Consider the following 12,544-nt stretch of genomic DNA (forward strand, 5'->3'; position numbering starts at 1 on the left):
TGAAGGACCTGGCCTCCAGCTGCCGAAGGGGAGGGGAGGGGAGGGAACGCGAGCGTCACCGTGACCGCCTCCCGCCGCGAGGCCATACATCAGCCACAGTCCCGCAGGCAGCAGCGGGGGAGCCGTCGCCCAGCCGCCCAGGCCAGCGCCCGAGGCCCGGTGAGGCCCAGTGGAGGGCCAGGCCGGCGCGGGGGGGCCGGAGAGCTGTCCCCACGCCGGCTCCCCTCGGCCCGAGTGGCAGGGCTGCCCAGGCCACGCCAACAGCGACAGTGCAATAGCAGCAACCCGTTTGCTGAGCGACACGCACCCGGGCCAGACGCCACGAATGCTCCCCGTGGCCTGCGGGGTCTTCCAGCCCCGAAACGCAGACGAGACAAATGAGTGACTTGCCAGGCGGGTGTGATGTTGACCTAGGAACCAGGAGGTCACAGTTCAATTCCCGGTCAGGGCACAGGCCCGGGCTGCGGGCTCGATCCCCAGTGTGGGGCGTGCAGGAGGCAGCCGATCAGTGATTCTCTCTCATCATTGATGTTTCTCTCTCTCTCTCCCTTCCTCTCTGAAGTCAATAAAAATATTTTTTTAAAAATTAAGTGACTTGCCCAAGGTCACCAGCGAAGTGGCAGAGCTGGGACTCAGTCCTGTGTGACATAACATGCTGGCTCCCCTATCCTCCCGCTTGGCCTGGATTCTCCGCCCCCCCCCCCCCCCCCCCGGCAGCAGCAACCTCAGCCCCGTGATAAATTCACAGCAGTTATACCCACAGGGAGGGAGAACCTGAACTCTGACCCTTGGCGGGTATCTATGGCACAGAAACTATGACCTCACTCTGCCTTTTGCCTTTTTAAAGTCCGAGCAAAATCCCGCCACTATCTCTAACGACACACCCTCACCGATAGCTTGTGTGTTTCCTGCCAGTATTTGTTTTAATGGATTGTCTCACATGGCCGCCCGCCACCGTAGTCCATGTAAAAGCTAAATCCTGCTGGGCTTTCCCCCCTTGACATTGTTTTATGGGATCGCACGCGGGTGTGGTCTTGTCGCGTGTTCCCTGCCACTCAAGGCTCGCGCTCAGGGCCCGGCTCCGGAGCGGGGCGCCCTCTGCAGCATCGCGCACCTTGTCTCTCGCGGTTGTTTATCGGCGGCTCTCATTATGGAGATAAATAAATACCCTCGATGCTAATCATGACCACCATTTGCATTTATATTGTGCTTCTCATTCGAGGATCTTGCCTCGTTGTGCAATAATGAACTACCCTCCTCACGCGCCCGTATGTGTGCGTACGCGTGCCGGGCGGCGCACACGGATATTTAATAACTGCCGCGTAACTGTGGCTCCCACGTGACCACCTTTAATGGGAGGCGGGGGAGAGCGGGGCTTCTCGACTGTGGAACGAGCACTTGTTTCCTTTAGACCAGCAGTTCTCAACCTCGGCTGCACATTAGAATCACCTGGGCATCTTTTTAAAATCCTGATGTCTGAGCCTCATCCTCTGGAAATTCTGTGTCTTTGTTACTAATGTTGTGGCCCCACCCCGTAACAAAGACACAGAATTTCCGGAGGATGGGGCCCAGAAATCAGGATTTTTAAAAAGATGCCCAGGTGATTCTAATGTGCAGCCCAGGTTGAGAACCGCTGCTGTAGACGCTGGGCTGGGGGGGGTAATGAGCTGCCAGGAAGTGAGGTTCCTGCCTGGAGGCAGGTCCAGAACGTAGGCCTGGAGCCCCCGACAGAAAGCCCGGCTTCGGAGGGGCCCCGGCCTGTCTGTCCAGCGGGGACCCAGCCCAGGCATCAGGAACAAAGCCGCCCGGTGTCGCCCATTACTGCCTCTTGGTTGGCTCACGGAGACTGGTTGACAGTTTTTTACAGTTTAGAGAGTGGAGGAGAATTAGACTTGAGTCGCAAGGCCTGGTCCCAGGAAAACGGGCCGTGGTGAGGCTCCAGGGCCAGGGGCCCGCCTTCCAGAGCCGCGGTGACTGCGGCCGAGGCAGCCCCCACGGTCCCCACGCTGGCCACCAGCTGCTCCGACGGGACTTCCGGGCCGGGGCCTGGCTCCCGCGGGGGCTCGGAGGCCGCTTCCGTGCAGCAGGAGCCCAGAGACCCCCCGGCCCCCGGGGACGCGGGCAGAGATGGTTTTAATTAGAGCTGAGAGCTGGGAACGCAGGCGGAGGGATGACATCTTAATGAGGCTTAATGAAGCTGTCTGCTGATGGGGACAGCTGTCACCCAGAGCCGCATCCCAGCCAAGCCCATGACGGGAAGCTCAGAGGCAGGCCCAGGGTGGGAGCTGCGGAGGAGGGCGGGTGGTCGGGCCCAACGCCGGGACTTCTCTCCGCATTCGGCTCTCGAGGCTCACACCCCCGTGACAAGGGCCGGGCCGGGGCCCCCCGCCTGCGTCGCTTCCATATCTCAGGGCCCCCTGGTGCGAGGCGTGCCTCTCAGAAGACCTGGAGGGTTTGCCGGAGGCGCCTTAGACTCAGCCTCAAGCAGGAGAAACGGGGTTGGGGTGCATTGGTCTGCGACCTCTCTGAGCCTCGATGTCCCCATCCGTCCTGGGGTACAGCGTGCTCCCCCCGAGAGCTGTCGTGAGGGGCTGCTGTGGGGGGGAGCACTGAGCTGTGGTGTCTGAGCCGAGTCGAACCCCACGATGTTTCCTGAAGCGACAGCCATCTCCTTAACCCCCCGCCCACCCACCGAGGAGCAGACCTCGCCAGGGGCCCAGCCTGCTTCTCGCCAACTTCTTGGGGCATCTCTTGTCTCCCCGGCGACACCCCATCTGGAAAGGTCAGAGTGGAGGAGTGAAACCCTTCCATTCTCAGGGACTTCCAGGCGGGCCCCTCCCCCCCAGGCTCAGGACGCAGCCCGGAGGACCTCTGGGAGCCGAGTTGACTTGTTTGCCGCTGTGGTTTCTGTCATTGTGTGTAGGCAGCCCTTGTCTGAAGGTGGGTCTCCCGCTTGGCCATTGCCCTCCGGATGTGAGACCGCCGTCCTGGGCGAACGGGGTGCGAAGGGCACCCACCTGGGGTCGGGTAGCCACAGGACAGAGCCCCTGAGCCTCCTGGAGCGGCTTCAGCCACTGTCCCCGCCCCAAGGGGACCCAGGCTCCGGACTCCTCACCAGAGAGCCGTGCTGCGCGTGGGTGTGAGGGCCCCGTGGGCTGGGTATAGCTGTGCCCTCTCTCTCCTTGGTGGCCCGTGTTGCTTGGCCGTGGCCCTCTGGGCATTAGGGCCAGAGCACTCACTGGGTGGGGCTGTCTCCTGCGCCGTGAGGTGTTTAGCAGCCGCCCTGGCCCCACCCCAGATGGAGGGGAGTAGTCCCTCCCAACCCCAAATGTCTCCGGACATGACTCCATGTCCTGGGGGACAGGGGGCAAAATCACCCCCAGCTGGGAACCACTGCTGTAGGGCGCTCTATGGAATAAGTAAGCCACAGCGGTTTCCCCGCCCGGGCTGGCGTTTAGGGTTGCTTCCGGGTCATGGCTGTCACATAGCGTGGTGTGTGCGCATTCACAGCCAGAGCTTTGGGTGGACGGGGCGCTCGTTGCTGTTGGGGGCCAGGAGGGTGTTATCAGGCTGGCATACGTTCAGCTTTAGTAGACGTGGCTCAACAGTTTCCCACGGTGGCCGCACCAGTTCACACACCCACCGAGCGCTCCAGTCGCTTCACATTCCCACCAACAGCACCGAGGCTGAGCACCTTAATCCATGGGTCTTGGCGGCTTGGACGTCCTCTTAATGATGTCCTATTAAGTCTTTTGCTCACTTTTCTATAGGATCTGCTGCCTTTTTCTTATTGATTTGTAGCAGCTCTTTATATATGATGGATACGAGTCTTTCGTCAGGTCCATGTATTGCAAGTATCTTGTCTCACTCTAGGGCCTACAAGTTTTTAGAGCCGGAGGCAATCTGTTCCGTTGTCCTCTTTGCAAGAAGATGAATTTCATGAGGGCAGGGGCTATGCCTCTTCTTTGTTTACCTTCAAACTCTGGGCACAGGGCTTGGCGCGGAGTAGGCAGAAAACAAATGTTTGTGGAGTAAAAGATGAGTGGGCCTCCCAGGGGGTGATCTTTGCAGCCTGAGGCTCCAATGCGCGCCGGCAGCTGTTGGTTCCAGAAAAAGAGCGTGGAGAGTGAGGCGCCCGCCTCTTCCCCACCCCTCTGCCCGCCCGGAGTGGCAGCCAGCTCCCGAGTCTGCCTGTGGATCCTCTGCCAGCTGGACGCCTGCCCACCTGCACCTGCCCAGAGGGGGCCTCGCCCAGAGAAGTCACATTTTAATTAACTTCCCGGCAGTCATCAGAGAGGCCAGATCATTTTCATAAACAAATGAGAAGCCAGAGCGTCGTCTGCAGCTCAGAAGGAGTCACGTGGGAGGAATTCAAACAAACCAGCTCGCAGAGGCCCGAGCACCCGGCACCCGGCACCGCCTGGAACGCCGGACCCCGGGGCGCTCCAGGAAGGTCAGGGCCGGGGTTTGAGGGGGAAGGAAGAGGGAGAAACGTAGCAGGTTCTGTATGAAACAGAACCGACAGCCTCCCAGCAGGCCTTTCACTCACTCATTCATTCATTCATTCATTCCCCCTCCTATGTCCTCGCATCCACTGTGCTGGGCCCTGGAAAGGAAGGTGAAAATAAAGACCGACAGGGGGCAGCTGGGAGCCTCTGTCCCTTCTGCTCAATGTTGCTGTGAACCTACAACTTCTCTAAAAATTACTGTCTATTTTAAAAAAATTGTTTTTATTTAAAATCCTATATAATCAAAGCCTAATATGCTGTGTCCAGTCGTCCGTTCAACCAATTCAAATGTAATATGCTCAGCTGCTCGCTATGACATGCACTGACCACCAGGGGGCAGATGCTCCCACCAGTAGGTTAGCTTGCTGCTGAGGTCGGCTGATCAGGGACTGAGCGAGACGGGCTGGACACACCTTGGAGCCCTCTTTCAGCCCCTCCCCAGATGGCCAACCTCCCTGACCCTGATCGTGCACTGGTGGGGTCCCTTAGCCAGACCTGCGCCCTCTCGCAATCCAGGACCCCTCGGGGGATGTCAGAGAGCTGGTTTCGGCCCGATCCCGCAGGCCAGGCAGAGGGACCCCACTGGGGCACGAATTCGTGGACCAGGCCTCTAGTAAGCAAATGAAGACTGAGCTCACAGCCTACCAGGGGAGACAGACATTAAACTGATTACCACACAATCCGTGACTTGCTTACACTACCTTGTGATTGTTAATGGCTTTACTGTGATATGATCCACATACCACACAACTCACCCATTTAAAGCTACAACCCAAAGGCTTTCAGCCTGTTCGCAGAATTGTGCATAGAAACGCAGGTCAGTTAAGTTCTGAGCCCCAAACAAGCAGAACAGACAGCGAAAGTTACCGGGGCCCAGGGAGGGAGCGGCTGCTGTGAGTGCCAGGGGTGCAGAGAGCTGAAGGAGGAGGACAGTGGAGGGTGGGCCAGGAGCAAAGGGCATTCCGGGAGGCTGGGCGCCTGCAGAGCCTCGGGGAGGGGAGTGAGCTAGCCCCCCTAAACCGCGGGGTGTCTGGGGGGGCATCTGGGAGGTGAAGCTGCAGGGATGGGTGGGTTGGAGGGTGCAGGGCCCGGACTGCCAGCTCCAGGGAGGCGTTAATTCCAGAGTGACGAGCCACATAGGGGGTCCCGACCACCTCCCTAAGCACTCAGGTCCCTGGGAGCCAGGGAGGTGGGACCGAGATGAGCTGGAAGGAGAGAGCGTGAGGGAGGAGAGGAGCCTGAGACACGGAGCACATCGAACTGATGTACTAAACTGCCTCTGGACCAGGGGACCCGGCAGGGACTATGGGTGCTGAGGGCGAGGATGGCGCGCTGAGCGTGCAGGACAGGGCCCCTGGCCTCGGGGCACCGCGGGGGGCAGTGTGGCCAGTGGCCCAGGCCAGACACGGTGCCTGAGGTCAATGTGGCTGAGAATGCACCGGTAACGGGTAACGTCTTTCCCACAAAACCCTTCGGGTCTCCGGGAGGAGGTCCCTAGAGACCCAGGGAGGGAGGGTAGTTGCCCAGCCCAGCGCCCAAGGGTGACAGGGGCGCGGCGTCAGGGAGGAAAGATGCCCGTCCCCCACGGGGCTCCTGGGGAGTCCCTGTGAAAGGGGCCCCGTCTCAGCTGCAGGACCCCGAGTGCAGCCGCTCACCGCTCACGGCAGGGACTGCGCCGCGCCCCCGGGGCCCTGAGGCTGCCCACGGGAGCGGGGCCAGCGGGCATCGGGGGCTCCTGCGGAACATGTTAGAGCAGCGGGTCCGAGACCAGCCTCACCTCCGCTCTGTGCTCCCGCAGGCTGAGCTCGGGAAGCCCCGGGAGCAGAGCTGCAGCCTCCCCGGCATCGACTTCAACTACGGGCTCTACGTCCGCGGGCTGGACGGCGGGGTCCCCGAAGGTGAGAGGGCACACAGGGGGCTGGACAGAGGGGACCCCGAAGGTGAGAGGGCACACAGGGGGCTGGACAGAGGGGACCCCGAAGGTGAGAGGGCACACAGGGGGCTGGACAGAGGGGACCCCGAAGGTGAGAGGGCACACAGGGGGCTGGACAGAGGGGACCCCGAAGGTGAGAGAGCACACAGGGGGCTGGGCTGAGGGGACCCCGAAGGTGAGAGAGCACATAGGGGGCTGGACAGAGGGGTCCCCGAAGGTGAGAGAGCGCATAGGGGGCTGGGCTGAGGGGACCCCGAAGGTGAGAGAGCACATAGGGGGCTGGACAGAGGGGACCCCAAAGGTGAGAGAGCGTGTTTGGAGCCGGAGCGCTCGCCCTGGGCCACTGCTGGGAAATGAGCTGGGAAATGGGCCTGCAGCCTCGATCTGGGGGATCCCACGGTCTGGGCGTGTGGGGGGGGGGGCGGGCAAAGGATCAAGCAGGGAAATAGGAAGGAGTCAGCCTGGGTTTAAGCTGTGAGCTTGGGTGAGTTCAGGACCAACCCTGATTACCCAAAGGACACCCAGGCCCGGCTGCCCAACTGCAGGCAGGTGCTCACCGCCCGCCGGGATCTCGGGAATCCCCCTGCGCCCCCCAACCCCCCGGGAGTAGCAGGCTGGCGGCAGCAGGCTCCGGGGACCGGCAGGCACAGGACCGAGTGGCTGTGCCTCCCGCTGACCTCCGGCCGGGACCGGTCTCTCCCTGCCCTCAGCCATCGGACACTGGAACGTGTTTAAGCCGCAGCCCACCCGCCACCAGGAGCTGAGCCGGGATTACATCGCCACGAATCGAGGGGCGGTGAAGGCGGGCCTGGTGACCGCCCGGGAGACGCTCCTGTACAAGCAGCTCAATGACTTCCGCGTCAGCAGCAAGGACAACCGGCGCTACAGGAAGGAGCCCACCATCGTCCCTCCAAACATGACCTTTGGGGTCCAGTCCCGGTAAGGCGGCGCCGGCTCCCTCCCTCACCAAGGTGGGGGCGGGCTCGGCCGTGACTAAATTAGGGACTTAGGTGGGCGCTTGACTCTTGGCTCCAGGGAGGGGCGAGCGAGCCAGGCCTGGCAGTCAGTGCTCTTCGCAAACCTTGGTGGCAGGGGTGGGTCAGAGGCCCGCCGGGGGCCCAGCTCCCAGCCCGGCAGCACAAGGTTCTGTAGAGCAGAATGGGGTTGTATGTCACCAATCTCAATCAAGCTGCCCTGACATGTTTTTAAAGGGAAATTCATTGGCTCACAGGGTAGAGGCAGGGCTTCAGGCACAGCTGGATCCAGGTGCCCGGATGACAGTATTTGTTGTGTCTCTCCGAGTCTTGACTTCTTCCTGGTTTGGGCTCCGTCCTCTGACAGCGTCTTCCTCCTGTGGCAGAAGAGCCAGGATCAGTCCCATCCTCGTCTCCTAGTGGCCCCTGGGCAAAGGGGGTGGGGATTACAAAAGCCTGGAGATTAAGATTCTTTGGTCCAACTTGGGACCCTGTCGATCCCTGAAACAACCACTGTGAGGTTTGTGAAATCCACGGACTGGCCAGTCCTAGGTCACATGTCCGCCTCTGAGCCAATCGCTGAGGCCAGGAGATTCTGGGGTCCAGCAACATTGAGGAGGACAGTAGAGGGTGGGCTCGGATTGGCCAGGCCCCATCCCTTGCCCCTCCCCGGAGGGGGCTTGGTTGGAATCTGTCCCCACCATCCACAGGGGCTCACGGTGGGAAAGATGGAGAAGTGGGGGCTCTGTCCCCAGAAGGGGGAGAGCAGAGCCAGGCAGCGGGCGACACCAGCAGGTGCCCCTGCCGCAGGCTGCCTGCCCCACACTCACAGCACAGCCCATCGTCAGCACAGAGCCACTGAAAGCCGCACAAATAAATGGGAGCAGCCTCAGCCACAGCACCTGGCCGGGCACGCACCCCCCCAGCCGCCCCTTACCCCGCCCCCCCCCCCCACACACACACCTGTGACTGAAAAGCCAGCACCTGGCCCACCTGCGTGGCCGGGCCCTGCTTTGCCCACAATCAAGGGCGTTGACAATCCACTTTTGTTTGTTTGTTTGTTTGTTTTCGAATCGTTTTTTACTGTGGTAAAATGGACTTAAGACGTACCATTTTTAAGTGCACAATTCCGTGGCGTTAAAGCACATTCACACTGCTGGGCAACCGCCGCCGCCATCGTCCACAGAACTCCTCGTGCAAATCTGAAACCCACTGAACTCACCGCTGTCCCTCCGTCCCCTCGGCCCCAGCCACCGCTCTGCCTCCTGCCGCTGTGCAGGCGACACGGCCAATGGGACCGCGCGGTATCTGTCCTGCGCGTCCAGCCTTTTCACCGACCACAGCGGCCTCGCGGTTCCTCCACGTTTGGCAGGTGTCGGGATCCCCTTCTTTCCAAGGTCGAATGACGCTCCATTGTGTGTAGGGACCACCTTTAGTTTATCCGTTTACCCTGACGGACGGGGGCCGCGCCCACCCTTGCCTGTGGGCAGTGCCCAGTGACCGTGGTGTGCAGACCCCTGTCAGCCCCTCTGGGCACATCCCCAGCAGGGCCGTCGCCGGCTCCCGTGGGAATTCTGTTCAGTTTCCGCAGCGCATGCCACCGGCCTTCGGCGCCCTCCCCTCGGCCTGCTCTCGCCGTCCTCCGCGCTGAAGCCGGCGTGTCCGCCACAGTCCCGCTCAGCGCGTCCCCCAGCCTCCTGCCGGCCGCGGCCTCTCACCGGAAATGCCTGTCCCGTCACCGGCCCCCAGAACCCGGAATCTGACCGGGGGATGAACTCACTGTCTGCACACCGTCCTTCCCCCACTTTTACAATGGGGCCCCTGCCAGGCCCGCCAACACGGGGCGTCTCCCGGCCCCCGCCCCGTCCTCCTGCCGCCGCAGCACGCGTGCCCTCCTTTCCCTTTGCCGCACACACAGTCCCCTCTGGGCACCGACCCCTAGACTGTCCGCGCTGGTCACCGGCCTCTCAGACAGCCTGGCGTCCGGGGGCTGCCCCGCCGGGTCCGCCTGGGCTCTGGTCCCAGCGTTGTCCCCGACTCTCCTTCCTTCCTGGATCCCGTGTCCTCATCGGGAAAGAGGACGTTACCGTGGTAACCGGGCGTCCAGGGGCTCTCGGTCGGTTTCATTTCATCGTCACTGGAACCCTGTGCAGGAGGTGGCAGGGCCGAGGCGGGGAGGGGTTGCTGGACCTTCTCAAGTTCACACAACTTCCTCACGGCAGGGCTCGGCCTGGGTTCTCTACCCTGAGTGTTTATATTTTAAAATATAACATATTAAAGTGTGCAGACATTAGCGGTCACCTGGCTCAGAGCCCTTATGGAAAACAGGAAAACAGCAGCTCCGAGAGGTGAAGAGACTTGCCCAAGGTCACAGGCCAGACAGGAGCCGCTCTGGAGCCAGGTGGGCGGACTCCCTGTCCAGTGCTCGCTCTCCCGCCCCCTTGGGACTGAGGTGAAGAGTCAACACCCAGCTTCGGGTCCCGGGGCTCCATTTTCCTACGTGCGACGGCAGAGCTTACGGTTTCTGGGCTCAGAAAGGACATCCATTACTGTCCGCTCTCGACATAAAAGCCTTAAATCGCTGCAAACCCCAGCGGCCACGATCCCAGCGAAGGACGTGATGGAGTGCCGGCCAGATCTCCCGCGATGGTAAATGGGCTTTGCATATGCAAATTGAATGGATTTTAAAATGGTATTTAATGACAATTTTCGTAGCAGACGTTAACATTAATTGCACAAAAATGAAAATGCTGCATTAGGTTGCTGTTAGCGGCAAATACCGCGGCCATAAAGCTTTATCTTTATCAACGGCAGCCCTTTCGGAAGTGACAGGGCCGCTCAGCAAATTGCAAGCAAAAGGGCTTTTATGGAACAAAAATAGCCCCCAAAGCAGGCCCGAATCAGCATCAATTTCACTTTATTTCTCCGTAAGTGGAGGTTAAATGGCTGTCGGGAAAGCTTTTACTGAGATGCCCAACCTGCCCGCACGCCCCTCAGCCGTACAGCAGACGCAGGGCGCAGTTAAAAAATCCGCCCCCCCCCCCCCCTCACGGGGCTATTACTTTAAAGTTATGCGGCCGAGGCCCGTTCTCCAGTGATCACCGTTTATAAGCCGCGATTGTGTTTCTTTCTTTACTTTAAAAGCGTTTAAAACCAAACCCGATCACACTCGCCTACCTGAGGAGTGGTTGGGGAGACTTGGTCCAATAAATACGTAAAGACGCAAATGAGCACTGTCCACTCACAACTACAGAGATGTGAAAAATTAACAGTAAGCCCCACCTTAGACTCACACAGGCGCAGCTCACCGGAAGCCAGGGATGCCGGGAGCAGGGCGCGGGGCGTGCAGGGTCAGATGCTGACCAGGCTTCTTCCCCCGCCCCCAGTGTCCAATCCCCCTGCCCTTTCTACCGTCCACGATGGACAACATAAACGGATGGGAGGGGCCGCACACGCCTCCGCCTGCCCCTCCGCCTCCCAGCACCGATGGGACCCCAGCCTCCGCAGCGAGCCGATCTGGCTCCCAGGCCCCACCTGCGGGTCACAGAGGGCCGCTCACGGGGACAGGTGCACTGAACCCACCAGCCTCTGGGCTGAAAGGAAGTGGGGACCCGGCTCGTATCTGGAAAAGGGGGCCCGGGTCGGCAGGCCAACCACACAGATGCCTGTTTGGCCCGGGCAGTCGCTTTTTTAAAAAATGAAACGAGTCGCCACATTTTAGAAGCCAGGAGATTTCCTATCGACGCCTGGACTTCCTGGTTCTCTTAAGAAGTCAGAAGCCCCGGCACCTGGGTGGGCACTGCTGCCCAGCCCCACCCAGCTGCCCTCTCACTTCCATCATCGCCTGGGCCGCCGGGCACCGAGCCTGCAGCCGCTGGGGCTCCTGGTCATCGCCTCTGTCGGTCCTCCGATGGGGTGGGGGCGCCCCTGGCGGAAGCAGCCGTGACGGACCTTCCATGCAGCAGGCGTTTCGCACGCGTGGTCCCCTCGGGCAGGGGTCACAGGCCAGGACAGGGCGGGGACACCGGGCTGAGGCTGGGTGCGTGCCGTCGGCTGGCTGCTGGGAGGACCACGCCTCTGGCACCAGGCAGCTGGGAGAAGCCCGGGGGCGCTGGCGACCGTGTCCCCGTCAAACCTCAGAGTTCACGTCGGGGAGGAATTTTCAATTTTCATTCCCAGAGGGTGAGGCCGTAGCCCAGACCGCAAAGCATGCTGGGACCCAAGGTTTATAAACAGATATGTCCGGAGGCCAGGCATGTAGCTATTAAAGAGGCACTTAATTATTGATGCATTGTAACAAGTGTTTGCAAATGTTCACATGCCCTCGGCACATCTTAATTGTGACTGCTCCTAATTGGCCCAGCGTTGTCCATTATGATGAGTCAGGGATGGGGGGAGGGGGGTTAGCGGGGGACAGCGAGAGCTGGGCAGCAGCTGGTGCTCCTGGCAGATTCTGGACGCCCAGGGTTCTGCCACCGCCCTGCCCAGAGCCTCATGCCACACGCAAGGCGAGGATGCTACCGGGGGACCCATCCCTCAGTGCCCGACAGGAGCCGGCTGGAAGGTGGTGGCGCCCGCTTTGAACTAAAGTGGCAACTGTGTGTTATCGTCACTATTACATGTCAGACAGCGAGCTGAGCACTGGATGCCGCCCGCCTCTCCTTAAATTCTCTGAGCAGCCCAGCGAGTGCGAGCCTGGAATCTCGCATCTCCTTTACAGGAGAGACAGGGGGTCAGAGGGGGGGTCATTTGCCCCTGGCTGCTCTGCATCATGGGGCCCGGTCTGATCCGATCTGATCTGCCTGCCTCGCCCACACCAGGATGGAGGTGCCCGGGACGGACGCTGCCTGCGTTTACTGGAGAGGGGCGGAGGCAGACTGTCTGGACGCTGTGGAAAGCCGTCCTGTCGTTTCTCTGAAAGCCTTTAGCCGCGATCCTGCACCCAGAAACTCCACACCCTGGGCTCCAGGCCGGCTTCTGCTCACCCAGCGGCCTTGGAATCTGAATATGACGCCGGGGCAGTTCACCCACCACTGAGTCCAGTCTAGACCCGTCCAGTCCTGGTGCTGGAAGCGTTCAGACCACAGGAAAGTGAGAAACACAGAGAGGGAGGAGCCGCTGCCAGCCAG

The 12,544-nt window shown here is 60.8% G+C and overlaps 1 protein-coding gene across 1 annotated transcript in view; it reads left to right on the forward strand.

Moving 5' to 3' along the window:
• CFAP77 (cilia and flagella associated protein 77) overlaps positions 1-12,544 on the forward strand; it is an 88,531-nt gene that overhangs the window by 41,468 nt on the left and 34,519 nt on the right. Inside the window, exons 2-3 of the mRNA XM_059658817.1 lie at positions 6,307-6,406; positions 7,152-7,380. Of these exons, the coding sequence (XP_059514800.1) occupies positions 6,307-6,406; positions 7,152-7,380 (329 nt within the window). The remainder of the gene's footprint in view (positions 1-6,306; positions 6,407-7,151; positions 7,381-12,544) is intronic.

This window comes from Myotis daubentonii, chromosome 11 (assembly GCF_963259705.1).
Source record: "Myotis daubentonii chromosome 11, mMyoDau2.1, whole genome shotgun sequence".
In the NCBI taxonomy this organism is placed as follows: Eukaryota; Metazoa; Chordata; class Mammalia; order Chiroptera; family Vespertilionidae; genus Myotis; species Myotis daubentonii.